The sequence below is a fragment of the Tenrec ecaudatus genome, chromosome X (assembly GCF_050624435.1).
Source record: "Tenrec ecaudatus isolate mTenEca1 chromosome X, mTenEca1.hap1, whole genome shotgun sequence".
Taxonomy (NCBI): Eukaryota; Metazoa; Chordata; class Mammalia; order Afrosoricida; family Tenrecidae; genus Tenrec; species Tenrec ecaudatus.
In genome coordinates, this window is record NC_134548.1 from 39,796,036 (window position 1) to 39,814,641 (window position 18,606).

At 37.0% G+C, this 18,606-nt stretch overlaps 1 protein-coding gene across 1 annotated transcript in view; it reads left to right on the forward strand.

Annotated features, from left to right (window-relative positions):
* CFAP47 (cilia and flagella associated protein 47) overlaps nt 1-4,830 on the forward strand; it is a 222,767-nt gene extending 217,937 nt beyond the window's left edge. Inside the window, exons 64-65 of the mRNA XM_075538347.1 lie at nt 1,532-1,700; nt 4,618-4,830. Coding sequence (XP_075394462.1) covers nt 1,532-1,700; nt 4,618-4,830 — 382 coding nt within the window. The remainder of the gene's footprint in view (nt 1-1,531; nt 1,701-4,617) is intronic.
* Nucleotides 4,831-18,606: the final 13,776 nt, after the last annotated feature.

An 18,606-nucleotide genomic window follows, 5' to 3' on the forward strand; every position in this document is an offset into this window, starting at 1 on the left:
TTCCCTGGCAGCACGATCAAGGCTCCTTATGTTTTAGGTGCCTTACCTTTCCCTTTTGTTCAGTGTCCGCTTGCTGACTGAAAGGTGGCCATTTGAACGCGCCAGTAACTCTGTGGGTGTAAAGTGAGGCAGTCAGCTTCCATATAGGCTCACAGCCTTGGAAATCCTAGGGCTCAGTTCTGCTCTGTCCTTGTGAGTCACAATCAACTCAATAATACTTTATTGGTCAAAATTAAATTCTATATTTTGGAAAAGTTCATGTTTATTAAATGGCAAGCTCATTTTAAATTGATCATTTTAAAACACTGCTCTAGTTTGAGTTTCTTGAGAATGAATACTCTGTCTAATTCATCTCTTATTAATCCATGCATCACTTACTATCAATAGAAAATAAAATGTTTGAAATTCACAATTCTAATGATAACTATAATTGTGTTGGTTAATCCTTATTGAGCACTTTAAATACATGACACGTATTAGTGGCTTTACAGAAGTTCTTATCTTTGTTTAAATCTTGAAAAAATTGAGGTAAAACAAGATTAAATAGTCTGAAGCTCTGCTCCTAGTGAAAGGTATGATTGCAGTCCAGGCAGCCTTCCTCCAGAGTCTGTGCTTCTGAAGTTTCTGCTACGGTACTCAAGAGAATCTTGCTGAATAGGCCATTCAGTCCTGACATGAACACCGCAGGCTCTTTCTCTAGGTTTTGCTACTGGATCTGTCTTCAGAGATTATGCTCTAGCTTCTACCTAGAGCTCACCTCTGAGTTGGATTTTTAAATTCCTCAACTAAACCCATTAATATGTCTCTCTCCACCTGCTTTATTCTATCAAGATATTCCTCACCTTCTTTTATAATCTTTATCTAAAATGTAATCAATCTGGGCATTAAAATAGTCATGTGAATCTTAAATGACATCAGTTTTACTTAAGATCATAGTAAGCTATCCTCAGGCACAATAATTGTTATTGTAAGCCATCATAGTAAGCCATCTTGTCATAGTGAGCCATCTTTAGGCCCAATAAATGTTGTCAGAGCCTGACAATTTAGTAGAAAGTGAGAACATATCAAAATGGAATAGTAGTATATATATTTTAAAGGATTTATGAGAGCTGTTTTGGCTCTTTATCTTACATATACATTTATTTATATATGACTAAATTTTCATTTGGTACATGAACAGCTTTTTGCTATCTTTGACAAGCATGGTATTTTTTTCATTGTGCACAATAAAAAGGGATGGCCAATAGAGTGAGGGTTTCTGCAGTGGGTTCAGTGGTAGTGGGGGCGGGACGGGGCTAAAAGGAAAAGAATATTTTGAAACCAATTGTGGTAGCAATTGTATGATACTGCTTGATGTGATTGAACTATGCATTGATATGATATCTCTACTAATTCCCAATAAAATGGTTTTGAAAAAAGGTAGAAATAATGACTGAAAAATCTTTGGGATGCCACCTCTATCCGGAAATTCTTGCAAGATAATGGGGCAATGAATTATTTTAATACGTTGAATTTGACACTTTTGTTTCAGAAATCCTGAGCAGTACACAGCATATTTCCTACCAGGAAGTGATCTAGAGTTTTCTGTAAGACCTGAGGTTGGCGAACTTCCTCCTAATAATACGTCAGGAGCTGTCATTAATGTGGGATTTACACCCCAGATGTACAGCAGGAAATACAAAGCAACATTAGTAATACAGGTGAGTTCTAGAAAGACATTAGACAAAGAGATTTGATGTACTAAAGGCATTTGAATGAACTAGAGGGAAAGGGTCTCACTCACTAATCACAGAAAAAAAATAGCACTATTACTTTTCAAAAGTCAACTTATATCAATTGTTATATCTTGTTTTATTTGGATATGTTCATCAAAGGACTTTTAAAATTTAAATATAACAAAAAGATTATCAACACCAAAGGAAAATAAGAAAGTACTGCCTTTTCACATTAAGAAAATGTGAAACTGGCAAATAATGACCATAAAGTGCTGTGTAAATAAATATACTATATAATGAACCTGTTCAATTACTTATTACGTGTACATGATTTGAGGTACCACGGTTATGGAGTGTTTTATTAAGGCATATGGTATTTCAGTAGATTGAAGTCTAAAGTGAATGAATTAAATAGTGTATTAAAATATATTTATTTGAGAAAAAAAACCTGAGCCCAAAAGGTCATTAAAGACAGGAAAAAAAAGAAATACCAAAATAGATATCATAAGAAACTCTGAAACTTGCGCTAAATATAGAATAGCTAAAGGGAAAGGAAGAAACGACGTTAAAGAGCTGAACAGAAGATTTCAAATGGAAACTCAAGAAGATAAGTGCAGTATTATAATGAAATATCCAATAACATGGAGTTACAAAACTAAAAGAGAAGAGCAAGTTCACTATTTCTCAAACTGAAAGTCCAGCCTTACATTGCTGTACTGAAGGATTCTGTGATCAATATTGAACACCAAACCCCAAAAAACAAACTCACTGCTAACTCATAGCAACCTAAGAAGACAGTAGAACTGCACCTGTGAGTTTATTATACTATATAATGAACCTGTTCAATTACTTATTACATAAGTTTCCGAGACTTAATTCTTTAGGAGGAAAGAATTTCTGTGGTGGAATGGCTCATGGTTTCAAACCATTGACCTTGCAATTAACAGCCTAATTCATAACAACTATGCCACCAGGGCTTCTTTGCAAACAACAGACAAAGGAAGTATCAACAGAAGTTAGTAGACATCTTTTTATACAATGTATTAAAATAATTGATTAGAATTCAACCATTTCAAGAGGTAGCATGTCATCAAAAACTTATGGTTTTGAAGGAAGAAGACCAAACTGCACTGAAGGCATTATCAAAAGGCAATCCTCTGGAATAACAATGGAAATGTTTCAACAAATGGCCACAGTGCAAGAAATACTCATTAGTCAATGACAAGAAATTTGGAAGACTGGAAGAGATCCTTATGAGATCCCTCAAAGAATTCACAGAAATTTTGCAAAATCTTTCTATACTATTTTTCCACAAACTTTTTGAAGCCCCCTCATACTGATGTCCATTTTAAAGACTAGTGATCCAACAGAATGCAGAAATTATATAATAATGTAATTATCACACAGAAGTAAAAATTTTCTGAAGATAATTCAGAACTGATTGCAGCAGTTCACTGAAAGGGAGCTGCCAGCCTTTCAGCCAGGCTAGACTCAGAAAGAAGACATAGGATGAAGACATGGAAAGCAAATAATAGCAGAAAGATGTTTACCTGTGTTTCATTGTCTATGAAAAGGCATTAAACTTGATCAGTCATAACAAACTGGACAATATTGCTAAGACAGGGAATTCTGGAAGACTTCATTGTGTCATGTGGTAGTCCTTTCTTACAGTACACTCATGTTTACCCACTATGTGTCAGGCATGGGGCAGGCCTCTTCAAGAATTCATTAATTTGTGCATGCTAATTATCATGCTTAGGTATATGCATGCCCTTTAATGATGCTAAATTGGGTCTAGACCCCTTCGTTCAATTCTTCCACTTGTACCCACTAAATTATGGGGGGTAATGTAAGCTCCGTAATGGAGTTCACTGAAAAGTGGTCACTTCTAAGGAAAACTTTTAAATGATATACTCACAATGAAGATAATATCGTTTGGGCTTACAAAATGAATATCTCTAAGTGAAGTAAAAGTTATCAAACCCAGAGTCAATGTGGTTCTTGGTTTGGACCTCTTTGGACCCACAGAGTCTGAATTCAGAATAACTACAAAAACCATAAAAAAGGGTCAAACATGATTAAAATAAGACCAGGCTAGTTGTGCATGAAATGCATACATGTAGTCAACATTCATTTGTAGAGAGAATATTCCACATTAAACTCTGGTGGATTGGGCTGGACTTAACACTGAATAAGCTTTCTGAATGTATGTGGTACCACTCTTATTAGAATATAATGATTTAGAACAACACAGGTGGATTCAGGAAATTCATCCAGAGCAAGGAGATTTTAGTATGAACATGAGCATGTGGAAAATACTAGACTGCCTAATTCAGCATTGCTTTCTTGCCCATTTAAACAGGGGGGAAAGGGTTTTAAAAAATCAATCCCTGTAACAATTGCACTGACTTGGAATTAGATTATGAATGAAGTCAGTGCTTTTCCACCACCCTCCGAATATTTGAATGGCTATGTTAATTATCAGGTTATTTTAATCTAAAAATCAAAAGCTCAGTGTTTTGTGCCAGTGGGCTCTGTATTGAAATTTAAATTGTCAGGCATAAATTGACATTGCCAGTTACTATTTTCACTATCTATAGTTCGTGCTGTGCAACGGTTTCATGGAAACCAAGTAGATTGCTACTCCTCATTAGATGAAGCTCAGATCACCTATAAAGCGGACCATCACCTGCGACAATTTTTTAGTGAATTATTCTTAATTCATAAATCAAAATATTGTCCATGATTTCCTATCCACGTTCATTTTATGTCTGAATAGAGACGGCTTGAGTCTCATATGTTGAAGAAGATGAGGTGTTAAGTATAGTAAGTTTGTTCTATTTTTTTTTTCGGTCAGCCTCTGTATATGTCATATAAAACCTCGCCCTCTCTTTGCTTCCAGACAGCTGATATGTACTGGTTGTATGAAATCAATGGACTACCTCAACGTACCAAACCGCCAAGAAATGTACAAGCCAAAATTGATGCTTCTAACAAGACATACAGCCGCAGGAGAGTTCATAGACGCAATTTTCTGCGGGAAAATGCGAATCTCACAAGTACAGGAGTGTCCTCCACCATTAAGGGTGCTCCATTGATTCATAAGTTTAAATAAACTCACATTCCTCTGAAAATTTGTCTTGGTTTTACATGTAATTGAAGATATTTTCAAGATTATTATTTTATCTTTTTTGAAATACTTCTGAGATATAATAGCTTAATTATAATAAATGTATATTTTCCTGTCTAAAGATCTATTCTATGAATATACTGTAGCTCGTTTCTGAATTATTTGTGTGTTTTCAAACAAATGTGGGGTGAAAACATTAGAGTTGGTTCATTTTTAAGTACAGGAACACAATAATAGTGAAACTGAAAAATTATTTCAAAGAAAAGACTATTTTGAAAACTAGTACTAAAATTCAATTTCTTAAAATGCTGTTTCTTAGGCGTTTTAAAAATATGAACGATAAGATTACCATATAAGACTGAAATTTTCAAAATTTTTAAAATTTATTATTTGGAATTTCATGAGCTACTTAGTAAACAATCACCTAAAAGATCCATGCATGTATGTGTATGTGGTTCATGCGTTCCTGTGTTTCCATCTTTAAATGATATCAACATATGTAGAAAAGATCCAGGAGAAAGTTCATTTTGATGCTTATCTGTTTCTTAGGAGTGAGTCATTAAGTGAAATAAAGGAGGGCATCCTCCTTGAGATTAATCAATGAAGAGACATAGAAAAGTAATAAGCTATCAATACAGACCAGCTTTCAGATATTTTTGACACATTATAACTAGCTCTACCACAAAATCAGCATGATCTGGAGTAGGTCGCATATCTTTTGTGTGTCCTATTTTATTTGCAAAATGGAGGAACTATGCTTGGGAAGGGTTGGCAAACTGTGGCCTAGGAGACAAATCTAGCAGCCATCTGCTTTGTACAGCTTGTTAGCTAAGAGTGCCTTTTATATGGTTGGGAAAATCAAAAGGTGAGTAATATTCAATAATGAATGAAAATTATATACAATTCTAATTTCAATATGCATAAATAAGGCTTTCTTGGAGCACAGTCATAGATCATTATCTATGAGTTGTCTTTTGCTGCGTTCATGTTACACTGGAAAATTAAGCAGTTGTGACAGATCATAGAGTCCCTAATGTCAAAAATGTTTTTCATTACAGAAAACAATTGGACAACCCCTTACTATCAGTAGATGAAACAGACAGCTAAGTAAGTATCCAGCTACTAACAGAAAGATGATCAATTCTAATCCATCTAGAAGACTGGAAGAAAGGCCTGGCAGTCTACTTCTGAAAAACTCATAGCTGTTGGGGTCTCCATGAGTCAGAAACAACCCCCCAGCAACTAGTTTAATATTAGCTTAAGAATGGCCTATAGGAAACACTGAGTTGGTTACTGGTAGTCTCCTTACATGAAATGAAACCGAATCTAGGCACTCATCTTTGATCAATTAGCTGCTTTGGTGCTGATTAAGACAGATACTGAGGCCCATGTGCCTTGGCTGTTCTTACCTTGGATTGGAAAAGAGTTAGCATTCTGTGACTCTTTAAAAGCCATTCCAATTTTTGGGCTCCCTAAAGAACTTCCTTTGATAAGAGAAAAATACCAAAATTCACCTGTCCTTTACTGTGAGTGTGAATGAGAAAGGTTATGGGTGCTGGCCTCTGAGTATATTTGTCAACAGGCCTTTTATATTCATAAAACTTCTCAAATGCCTTAATAAATTGTTTTAGACTGAATCCTCAAGAGAATCAAAACTCGTGATGCTTATATATGTATATATAAAAATCAAAATACAAACTCACTTCCATTAAGTCGATTCTGATTCTTAGTAACTGTATAGGTTTCCAAGGCTATAAATCTTTGTGGGAACAGATAACTTTATCTTCCCACAGAGTGGCTGGTAGGTTTGAACAGTCAACTTTGTGCCCAGCCGACCCAAACTGATCTAAAAGTCTCACCAGAGCTCCTTTAAATACATATACAAAGATATTTATACCAAGGAAATGGTTCACACAAGAGTAGAGGTAGGCAAGTTCCAAGTCTATAGGTCAGATGTTAGGGTAGAGCCTTCTGACTTGCATATATTCATAATGCTACAAGTTTGCTCAAATATGCTCAAAAGAGGACTCAAAGGTGTCCTGACCATTTCTAATGGCAACCCCTGGTGCCAGATTAACCAAAGCCTTTATGCGGTAGATACCTATGAATCTCTGCTTCAGGACTTTCCCACTTGGGCTGCGGGAGTCCCCAACTCTGCCTCCGGGATTCAGGCTCTTTTCTCAGACTCACCCCTTCCTTTCAACTCCTAGCTACTCAAATATCCACACATGTATCAAATTCAAATAGCACCTCTTGTCTCAACTCTGCCTTTGTTGCTCTCAGATACTTCCATTCCACTTTCTGTATAGAATCTTCTGACTGACACCTGGATATCCCATGGGGCTTTGATTTTTAAGTCTCCTCCCGATAGTGCTTCTAGGTTTCCTTGTTGCTTTTTACTGCTTACGCACCCTTTGGGAGCTAGATGACACATTCATAAGAAGGGAGCACCCTTGCTTTTTATTATACATGAGGGGTGCTGTGTCCATTAAGAGACCTAGTTAACCAATTTTGCTCTGTCAAAACCTTTTATTAAGCCACTGAGTATATATCATAGCTGTACTTAGCATCTATATCCTAAAATTATTTTTTGGTTGCTCAGGAAGCTGTTAGAAAAAAACGTCTACAGAGAAGGGTTTACAGTGGCAATGCATTCAACCTTGGGTGTATGTGGTTTGCTTTTCTTTATGAAGTTGGGAGAAAAAAAATAAGTAAGCCTCAACACCCTTAACTACAACAGAAACAAGGCGGGTGTTGAGACAAGGACATAAAAATAAAGTGAAATGCTAGCCTAATCCAGTGGACCTGGAAGGTAGACCCACAGGGGCGCTATTTCTGTATTTGACATCATTTTCATTTAAAAGACCTTCCTGTGTTGGATTTATATAACAATGTGAAAATAATTGAAGATAAAGGATCAGTTAGAAAGCATGAAAAGACCCATAGCAAAGTAGAAAATTCCCTAGCAAGAAGGCTACAGCACATAACATTGACATTGAAGTACACTATGCCGAACATGGAAATAATCATTTGTGGAGGCAAAGATTGTTTGAGGGTCATGTAAAACTGTGATTGTTTTGTTAATCTGCATGCGCTTTGGGCATTCATTTATTTAAAAATTATTGACAACCATTACGTGCCCCAGCACAGCACAAGGTGTATAGTATATAGAAACAGTTGAAGCAAATGTCTGGTCCATGATCTTGTAGCCTGCCCTGCAAAGTGTAAAATAATTATCTCTGCTAATTTAAATGTATGAGCTTTGGGCTTTTGTGATACAATTCTCTCCTTATCCTTTCAAATCATGCCCTTCAGCATCTTAATTTGGGCACATCTTCCCCCTTGTAACTTATGCATAGTCTAGTCTTTCTGCGTTAAATGTGATAAGGCTTTCGATCTTGTTGTGAGTGACCTGCCTGTTCTCCTTTGCCTTGAGAAAAGTGAATTCTGCTTGATTCTTCAGCTCTAGTGGTCTTCCTTTGGATCGGACACCAAGGAACCCATCTCAAGAGTAATTGTTCTCAGAGGGGCTTCAAAAAGTTCACGGAAAATGGAATGAAATGATCATGGATTTTTCCTTTAATTATTTGAAGACACCTGGTATATTGAATAGGCTTTCCATTTTTGAGGAATTAGCCACTGAAATAACAGTGGAATATTGTCAGATATAGGGCAGGAAGAGGAATATTTTTGGCTCGAAGGCCCTCCAAAATACTCCTATTCACAATTGCTTAAATGTTTTTTTTTAATTGTGATGCTGTCACAGGACTGGGCACTGCTTTGTTCTATTGTACATGGAGTCATTATGAATCAGCACCAACTTGACATCAACTAATAATAACAACAACATCCATACATAGATGAAAGAGTAGCCAATTGCACTGAAGAACAAGGAAAGTTGAAAATTGTGATGTCTATATTGTAAATATAATTTTATTTCATGCATATATAGATTTTCAAGAAATTGCTACATTCCAAAAAACATAGAATTTTCTAATGCTTTGTCCTTTTCTGGAGCCTTGGTGGCACAGTAGTATGTGTTAGACAGTTAACTTCAAGGTCAGACCCACCAGCTGCTCCTCAGGATATGATGAGGCTGTGTCCTCCTACAAATAATTGCAATCTCAGAAACCCTATACAGGGTAAATAGGAGTCACAATCCAACCGATGGCAATGGACGCTTTTTTTTCTCTTTTCTAAAGATAAAGAGCATGGGTCATTCTTAAGTACCACAGTGTTCCCTTGTGAAAGTTGATGCAGGAAAATATTTACAACAATATGAAGGGTATCCAACAGTAAGAGAGAGAGAAGGTAAACTGATATCTGAATGCCTTAAAGGTAAGAACGTCTATTAAATGTGGGGTAGGATTCTGGGCTCCTCTGTTCACCAGCAGAGATGTGAAGTACAAGCTATTCTAATTAATATTTATTATCAGATGTCCTCACAAACTTATATTCATTATCAGAACTATAAACTACTAATGCATGTTTTTCCCCTTAAGGAATGTCTGAGCTTTATATTTTCTAGTTTGTAATTTTGAGATTTATTTGCCAGAAGTGGACCCCAGGTATCAAGGAAGGTTGGAAACTGCAAGGTTGATGGACTTCTGTCAGAAAATAGCAAAGCTGCAAGGAAAATGTGAGAGACACATGGGGCCAATTCAAGGGAGAAGAAGTGTCAAACCCTATTCTTCCATCATTTGTAGTTTACTTTAATATCTGGAGAGGTTTGAAAACAGGTGTGGATTTTAAAATGTTCCTATGGTTATTTTCCTTCCCAATTTCCTTATAAAAACATTGTACAGAATGGGCATTGTTTCACATAGGGTAGAAATGGCGATGATACTAATTCTTCTGGGAGTCCATGGAACAGCAAAACAAAACAACAAAACAAAAACAATGAACCCTCCTGAGTTTCTGCAAGAAAGACCAATATTTTGAAAATTTTATTTGACTCCAAGGATTCAAAAGTGTTGAAAATGAATTCCAGGGTAGGAACCTGATACATTGTGTACTTTTAACTATTTTTAATGCAGTGTTTTTTAATATCAAGGGTTCATAATATCAAAGGACATCAATAGATGTTACTTACACTTTCAAGGTGGGAGAGTTAACAGTGGTGAGGGTACTACTGGCTGAGGAGTGAGAAAATGTTTCAAGGAGGTTATTATATTTGACCCGGGTATTAAAGAATAGAATTCTTCCAGGTATTGAATACTGACTGGGAGGAAATGTGACAAAGTACAGAAAGGGGACAGAGAGTGGCCGATCTGTGAGCAGTGACTCGATTGGCAGAAAATGTGCAACTTCAAAGTCAAGAAAAGTTGGCTGTGGAGTGTTTCCAACTTGGCCTCTTATCTGTGGCTGTTCTTGTTCCTTCTCCCCAGAACGTGTTCGAAGTTGCGGGAAAATTGCAGCAGTCTGAGTTCCTGACCGATCTCTGAGAAAAGCAAACACTGACTGACCGTGCCTCAGTGGGAGAAACTGACAAGAAAAACCGAAGGAGGAAGAGAGCCCTTAATTTTGTGACCCCAGAAGGATACCTGATGTTTGGCTCTTCTACTCCAGACCTTAGGTGTGAGCTGTCAGCCTCCTCCAACTCGTCCGCCACCGATCAGCACTGCCCCTCCAGCAAGATTGAGTCTGATCTTGGCTGGCAGAATTCACAGGCTACTGAGCACTGGGACTGGGGGTGTCCTCACTTGCTCATTACATTCTCAACCTTTTGGATAGAATGGATTGTGGCAGAGCTTCTCCTGAGCAAGGGAGGACTGACTGACCACAAGCAGGTGCAGTATCAAGGGGGCATGTATTATGGAAGACAGTTGACATGGTAATGAGTGAGCATTTTCATTCCGCAGGCCCGGGACTCAAAGTGCTAAGACCAGCCTCCTCACAAGCCCAGGTCCAAATAGTAGTTCAGTGGTCCTCAACCTTCCTAATATGACCCTTTAATACAGTTCCTCATGTTGTGGTGACCCCCAACCATAAAATTATTTTCATTGCTACTTCATCACTGTCATTTTGCTACTGTTATGAATCGGGCAACCCCTATGGAAGGGTCGTTCGGCCCCCAAAGGGGTCATGACCCACAGGATGAGAACCGCTGTGAACCCAACACTGACATACAGACCATGCGAGAGGAAATAGCTTTGGTGAACACCTTTCTAAATAGTCACTTGTCTCCCTCACCTCACTGGTTTGGTCAATCATTGCCAGGCACCCAGTGGTGACTTGGGAACCTGCTTTGAAACCAGGATTTTAATGGAAGCAATATTTAATGGTTTGCTGTCTCCGGCTCCTGCTGAGGGTAAGTTTGTACCAAATTGCCTGACCCCTTGACCACCCAGGTTCCACAACAGTTGTGTGGATACTACTCTATATTCATAGACTAATATAAGAAAACAAATTATCCAATAATAACTAGGTCTCTGAAGCAGTAATCGATCTCTGGACACTTGTAGAAAGGGGAGAAAACAGCCAAGTTACCTATAACACACGTAGATACAGACCCTAGGAGCTGCTGGAGGGGAGAGGACCCTGGTTCTTCCCATGAAGGAGGTTACAATGATGACCGCCAGTTCCTTAAAGTGGCTGGAGGGAGAAAAAAAATTAAATAGAGAAAGAACTGAAACTAGAATTCAAAAACTCTGAAATGCTCTAAAAGACCTTCTGACAAAATTAATGAAATATTAGAAATCATTCAACAATTCCAAATAGAAACGCAAAAGGTAAAAACCAACTTATTAAAATAGATAACATTATGAAAGCATAAAACAGCAGAATTGAAACAATGGAAGCAAGACTTGTGATCTTGAAGATAAATCTCTGAAGACCAAAATAGAAGATCAAAGTTATAAAAATGACCAAAAGAGCTGAAGAAAATCTAATAATAATATGGGACACCATTCAAATGAACAATATACCTCTGATCAAAATCCCAGAATAGAATGAAAAAAATATTAACTCTTGAGAAAATAGCTGAGGATGAATAAAGGGAGAACTTCCCTAATAGCATGACAGAACCTAAAATAACTATTCAGGAAGTCCAGAGAACTCCAAACACAATTGATCCCAAAAGGACATCACCACAACATATAATTACCAACCTTTCTAATGTAAATAAAAGGAACTGTCCTGGGCAGCACCACTAAAAGGAACAATCACATATAAAAGCCAACCAATTAGGATAAATTCAGATTTCTCCCCAGTAATCATCGCCGGTGGGACTGCAGAATTGTATAACCACTGTGGGAATCAGTCTGGCACTTCCTTAAACAAATGCAAATCCAAGTACCTTATGATCCAGCAGAGTCTCCACTCTTCATATACCCTACCTAACGAAATAAAGAACACAACATGAGCATATATATGCACACCTATGCTTATTACAGCAATTTCTATAGTAGCAAAATCAGAAATGAAAAACCCCAATTACAGAGGAATGTATAAACTCTGTTACATTCATACAATGAAATATTATTTTAAAACAATGATAACTCTTTTAAACACTTAAAGACACAGACATTCTAGAGAATATTATGATTAGCAAACAGTCCATTTATAAAGACTGATATTTAATAACACTTATTATAAGTAAAAACAAAGATAAGATTTTAATGGCTACAAGGAGGCCAGGGATGGGAGTGGGAATGGGGAGGGGAGGGATAGGAAATTATAGAGGAAGAGAGGAAGGATGGGTAAGGGAAAATAAGAAAGAATCAAATTTATAGGTGGTTTAACAGGATATTATTACTGATTTAATTTGTTGAGTTGTGTAACTATATACAATATACTTCTTCGAAAACCAAAAATCCTTACAGATCCTTTGCCCTTGGACCTTACTACTGGTTTTTGAGTGGCTAAAAAAAAAGTAAAAGTGAAATCAACTTGGAATCCTTAGTGACATACATGGTCATTTCAAACATAAGGCAAAATAAAAAGAAAAGTTGGTTCTATTTTAGAAAGAATTAACACTTCATCTTGTTGCTTAAGAGGAAGTAAAGAAAATTGGGGTTATTCAGTAATCTTTTATTGTGTTTTCAGTGAAAGTTTGTGTGGCAAATTAGGTTTCCATTTGCTAATTTCTTTTTAAAATCATTTTATTGAGGATTCTTACAGGTCTTATAACAATCCATACATCAATTGTATCAAACGTATTTGTACATATGTTGCCTTCATTATTTTCTAAAGGTTTACATCCTATTTGAGCCCTTGATATCAGCTCCTCTTTTACCCTCCCCCCACCCTCATGACCTCCTTATAAATTACAACTTATTATTAATGTCATATCTTACACCAACTGCTGTCTCCTATATCCCACGGTTTCTTCCCCCACCTTTCCCTTACCTTCCTGGTATGGCTACTCTCATTTCTGTTCCTGAGTGGTTTATCTGACTAGGATTCTGTGTGGCCTCAGCTCTTCTCTCTACCTGTGTAAATGCTCAGGCCTAGCCCACGGTGAAACACAGGTTTGGGGTCATGATAGTGGGGAGTGAGTAAGCCTCGAGGAATCAAAAGAATATTGTGCTATATTTCACCCTGGTTGACTAATTCTTTCCTTGAGACCCTTCTGTGAAGGGATGTCCCATTATCTACAGATGGATTTGGGATCTTTTCTCCAAAGCCTCTCATTCTCAACATGTTTTGTTTGTTTCTTTGTTTGTTTGTGATCGTCTGACACCTGTTACCTGATCCTGTCAATACCTCTTGATCACACAGGCTGGTGTGCTTCTTTAGTATGGGCTTGTTGCTTCTCTGCTAGAGGATCGCTTGTTTAACTCCAAGCCTTTAAGATCTCAGACACTATACCTTTTGATAGCCAGCACCATCAGCTTTCTTTACCACATTTGCTTGTGTACCATTCTGTCTTCAGTGATGGTGCCAGGAGGGTGAGCTCCACAGAATTCCAGGTTGTTTGAACAAAGTGTTCTTGCATTGAGGGAGGGCCTGAACAGAGACCAACATCTGTCTACTTTCTCAATATATTGCCATATAAATATATGCACCTATGTCAATACCTCTATTTTTATGAATTAATATATTTATATATGTGCACACCTATGTTTATACCTCTATCCATACCTTTGCTCCCTAAATATTTCCTCTGTTTCCTTTTACCATTTTGTAATTTTGACACAAGTTGTTCAATGACAGTTAAATATTTTTCACCACTGTCAACATTTTGGTGGTTCCAGCTACTCAGAGGGGAAAAAAGAAAGCAATCATGCTACCTAAAATATTTTCACTCTGAGAAGTCCTATGGAGCAGTTCTACCCTGTCTTATAAGTCACTGTGACTCAGAATTCACTCTACTCTTTATATGGAAATAGCCAGTTACCAGGTGGGTATATTTGTAGGGAACTTATAACAAAGATTTTATGTTTAGATAAATTGTGTGAATCATTGGTGAAATGTTTTAGTTAAAAACAAAGCTATGAGTGAAAATGCTTAGAGAAAATTTACCACAGCAGTGGTTCTCAAATTTATGTGCATTATATGTGGTGATTGCTAACTTTTCTCTGGTGATAAGATAATCTGCAGTAATTGCAAAAAATGCATATTTACATGTTTTCTCGTCAAAAAAGTCAATTCCTTCTAATAAATTTCAACTCAGGGATCCTGCGGATTTCTGAGACTGTTTAAGTATAAAAAGTTTCATCTAGTATGTAGGAATATTGACCTTTTCGTGAGCAGCCCAAAGGGTAACCCTCTACACTACCAGTACTCTCCTCTTTATGACTCAGTCCACTGAAGCTAAATGCAAGAATCTGCATCCAAACTCCAAGCGATTCCAACACCTCATTTAGAGCTTGACCAAAAAAAAGTGATCAGTAATTCAAACCCATCAGCTGCTCCATGGGAGAAAGATGAGGTGTAAAAATTTACAGAGGAAAATATTAAATATGACCAACCTCCTTGTAGGCTCATTACCTGTAGGAAGAAGAAAATGATATTCACTTCTAAACTGAATTCCACTTTCTGTTATTCTAGTGGGGAAAGAGACTCCAAATTTGAATATATTTCATAGAGATCCCTCTATTAAGTCTTATACAGGACAAAAATTAGACAAGGGAAAAAGTGAATGGTCTGGATGAGAGAGACCATCAGCAGGAGACCACAATGGTGCCCAAAGGATTCATAGTCATGGGGCTAAATAAAATACCTTGGAAAGTCAAGGAAATTTGTTATAAAATTATGATTGGTGGCATATCAATTCATCGCAATGACAAGGGCCCATAGAATCAGAAAAGGGATATTGCAGATTTTTTAAATTTACAAGATTGATTCAGGGACCACTTTGTTTTGATTCTGGGATACCTTTGTTGGGGAATGACCCATACTCAATGGCTATGGGTTCCTATTGTTAATAGGTGCCATCAAATCAGTTCTGACCGATAAGCAAAACAAAATGAGACACTGCCCGTTCCAGTGCCATCCTTACACTTGGTCTTATGCTTGAGCCCACTGTTGCAACCATTGTGTCAATCCATCTCGTTGAGGGCCTTTCTCTTTCGCACTCTGTACCAACCATGATGTACTTATTTAGGGACTCGTCTCGCCTAACATTCCAAAGTATATAAGGGGCAGTCTCACCATCCTTGCCTCTACGGAACACTCTGGCTGTACTTCTAAGATCCATTTGTCCTTTTAGCAGTCTGTGGTATGCTCAATATTCTTCTCCAGCAGCACAATTCAAATGCATCTGTTCTTCAGGATTCTTTATTCAGTGTTCAACCTTCATGTGCATATGAGGTAATTGAAAATTCCATGAAATGATTCAATGTCAACTAGTTATTTTGGGTACAGTGACTCTGTGTATTCTTTCAATCTTGTTTTAATATACTCTGCATAATTCAATACTTTACACATATAATCTTTCAATATTGCAACTCGAGGCTCGACTTTTTTCTTTAGTCCTTTCCATTTAAGATATGTTGAGCGTGTTATTCCTTTTTGGTTTTCTAAATCTAGATCTTTTCACTTTTCTCGAGTTGCCCTTGAAATTTTCTGTTCTGTCTTTGACACGATCCTTTCTTCCATTTGCCTTAGCTAGCCTATAATTATGAGCAAGTTTCAGAATAAGAAAAAATTAGGTTCAGTTTTGAGGAGGCAACTAGTGGAACAACTTTTATTTAAAGTTTAGGCTATCTTGAAAGATTGCAACATACCAAATATTTTGTATTCACTCCTCACAAACTGCCTTCAATGATTGACGGTGAGTGGAACTTGCAAAAATTTTCCAGTTAATATCAGGTGTTTTCTAAAATATTGCTAGAAATCAAGTGATTTATAGTTAATGGCACATATGTTCAGAAACAAGTTACTTAAATCTAAACACACTGGTTTAGAGTATGTATGCTGTGTTCTCAAGAGACGTCAAGAGTCCATATGGACTCAATATTACTTGTCTCTGGGTAGATTTGTTTGTAAATATGTAAAGTTATATTTGACATTAGCACCAGTGCAGAAATTGTTACAAGATCCAAAACAAAAGCATGTTATATCGGCCATTAAATAATAATTAGTTTTACCCAAAAATGTTAGGCTAATAATTAGGTGAATAAATTTAATACAAATAAATTCATAGAATCTTATCATTTCTGTATGAAGGGGCTTCAAAAATTCATGGAAAATGTAATTAAAAGCTAATGATATTTTGTCACAAAGTTTTTCAACCCCCAAGTATATGGGAGAACCATTCAATTAACCATATTTTAAAATCTTCCCTACTTTAAAAACCAGGCATTACCAGTTTCAGAAGTTTACTGTAAATTGAATTGCTTAAGATATTTGAAACAAAATTCCTTTTATGTGTATCAGTGAATGTGGCAGAAAAACTGGCATACACTTTGGTCTTTTCTTTCCTGGCTGTTTAGTGACCTTTTGCTTTCTTCGTGCATGATGTTCTTGATGTCCTTCCATAGTTCATCAGATCTTCTGTCATTGGTGTTCAGTGCATCAAATCTATTTTTGAAATGTTCTTGAAATTCAGGTAGAATAGACTGTGGTAGTTAAATAATCTGGTGTCAATTTGAGGATTAAGAGTGTATGGGTTAAAGTCTAGCCTGTCAATCAGAATGTAGCCAATGAGGTCTCTGTGTGGGCATGGCCTTCTGAGGATTCTGGAAACTCCTGTATTCATTCATTCTCTCTCTCTCTCTCTCTCTCCCCTCTCCTTCTTTTCTCCTCTCTCTCTCTCCTCACACCCTGGGAGACATTGACAAGACACATTGAACTGCATTAGAGCCTGGGAATTGGAGAATCCATGTAGAGACCCCTGCCAGTGCTGAGATGCTTGCAACACCACTGGATCCACAGAATTCCCACCCACTGGCAAGTGATCTTCCTGCATTTGGCGTCATTACATCTGTTTCATGAGTCTGAAGAGGACTTCATAGATTGGTATTGGACATATGGGATAATATTGGACTTTAGGACTTGATCTGGTTTAGCTGGGATGTTTTCTCAATATTCAATTGCTCTTGTATATGAAGCTCTTTCTTACACACATATGTGTATCTATGGATTTGTTTCTCTAGTCCATGCGGATTAACACATAGACTCAAGATTGTATTTTGGTTCTTAGTCACACAATCCATCCCTGGTCTCATTTTAGCCTCTGATATTGAACTTATCCTTAACCTCTTCCCACAAAAATAAATATTGTTTTATTGGGTTCCATCTGGGGAAGTCCACAAGTATAGTTGCAATTTATCTTGTTGAAAAAAAGATATTTGTGATGAAGAAATCATTGGCTTTACTAAATTCTGTCATGCAATATAGGCTTAATTTCTATCATCAATGTTTTATATATATATAACTGTTAGTGCCTCTTAATTTGTCCACGTCCATTGTTTCATCCACTAGGTTAATTCATTTCCTCAAAACCTCCTTTGCTCTTGTTGGCCCTGCACTTGACCAAACATGTTGTCCTTCTCTAGCAATTGAGCTGACCACGCTGTCTCGAATTTAACTGAGCCAGCTGATCCCCTAGGAAGTCACGATTTTGATAGGATTTTTAAAAAGACACATAACAAGACTAATACAAGTGTATTTCAAATAGACATTGTCTGCACCCATCCTCTGATCACAGAGATATGTTTAAACATATTTTGCCTGTAATAAATGCATACATGTATGATCTGAAACTCTTGTAGCACTATTTTTATTATTTACTCTTGCATCTGTGTGTGTATATGTAATCATAATTTTAGTTGTATTAGTAGATTTTAGTTGTACTTACTGGGTAGAGGAATTAGATGTCTTCAAATGTCTTTAATTCAGAGAAGAAAAATATGGCGACTATTGATTTCCTCTAGCATACTTGTTCATTTATTTCAGAAGTTGCTCCATTCTACTGTATAAGAACCTGACTTTTAGCATGAATCACAGACACCTCTGCTGTCTGGTTCCCACCTATCAAGAGCCAAGAGAAAATATAATGTGCAAGGACCTGAGGCTTAGACCAAATCAGTCAAGGGGAAGGGTACTCTGCAGGTCATGGACCTCTGAATGCTGCCCCTCAACGATCCACCACAATTGTGGGCAGGCCTCTTGTCCAGTCTGATAGTTACTCTGTCCTACATAAGGGCTTGAGACTTCAACTAGCGTCTCTCATCCTCTTTGTAGAATTCTATCAAGGAATTGGCACTTCAGTTATCACTATGAGCTATAGTGTTCTTTTTAAAAAATCATCTCATCTTTCCTGATCATAAACTTAACTGACCAAAATAAAACAGCTGAATGTTTTGATGAAAT